General features: G+C 38.5%; 1 protein-coding gene across 1 annotated transcript in view; it reads left to right on the plus strand.

Moving 5' to 3' along the window:
* LOC137653028 (salivary glue protein Sgs-3-like) overlaps positions 1–338 on the plus strand; it is a 16,006-nt gene extending 15,668 nt beyond the window's left edge. The window contains exon 2 of the mRNA XM_068386419.1: positions 1–338. This exon is cut by the window's left edge and continues 134 nt beyond it. Coding sequence (XP_068242520.1) covers positions 1–338 — 338 coding nt within the window.
* Positions 339–558: the final 220 nt, after the last annotated feature.

The following is a 558-nucleotide window of genomic DNA, read 5'->3' on the forward strand; positions in this document are numbered from 1 at the left end:
AACCAACCCGTCAGAATGCTGCAAATATCAAACCAACCAATCACAGAGCTGCAAATATCAAACCACCCAATCACAGCGATGCAAATATCAAACCAACCAATCACACCGCTGCAAATATCAAACCAACCAATCAAAGAGCTGCAAATATCAAACCAACCAATCACAGCGCTGCAAATATCAAACCAACCAATCACAGCGCTGCAAATATCAAACCAAACAATCACAGCGCTGCAAGTATCAAACCAACCAATCACAGCGCTGCAAATATCAAACCAACCAATCACAGCACTGCAAATATTAAACCAACCAATCACAGAGCTGTGAATATCAATCATTAGAGGAAATTAGACAATCAAACCATATGCGCCAACAATATACTATAAAAGTGCATTTATACTTAATCACCAATTACGAGGCTGGCGAATAACGTATAATTATAATGGCCATATTGTAGGCTCACTGAAAGCAAAAAGGCAATCATATTGTATGATAATGCAAACCGGTTATTGGACCAAATACTTGAAAAGAGAGGGCTTTAGCAATTACATCACTTGGAAT

This window comes from Palaemon carinicauda, chromosome 14 (genome assembly GCF_036898095.1).
Source record: "Palaemon carinicauda isolate YSFRI2023 chromosome 14, ASM3689809v2, whole genome shotgun sequence".
NCBI classification, from domain to species: domain Eukaryota; kingdom Metazoa; phylum Arthropoda; class Malacostraca; order Decapoda; family Palaemonidae; genus Palaemon; species Palaemon carinicauda.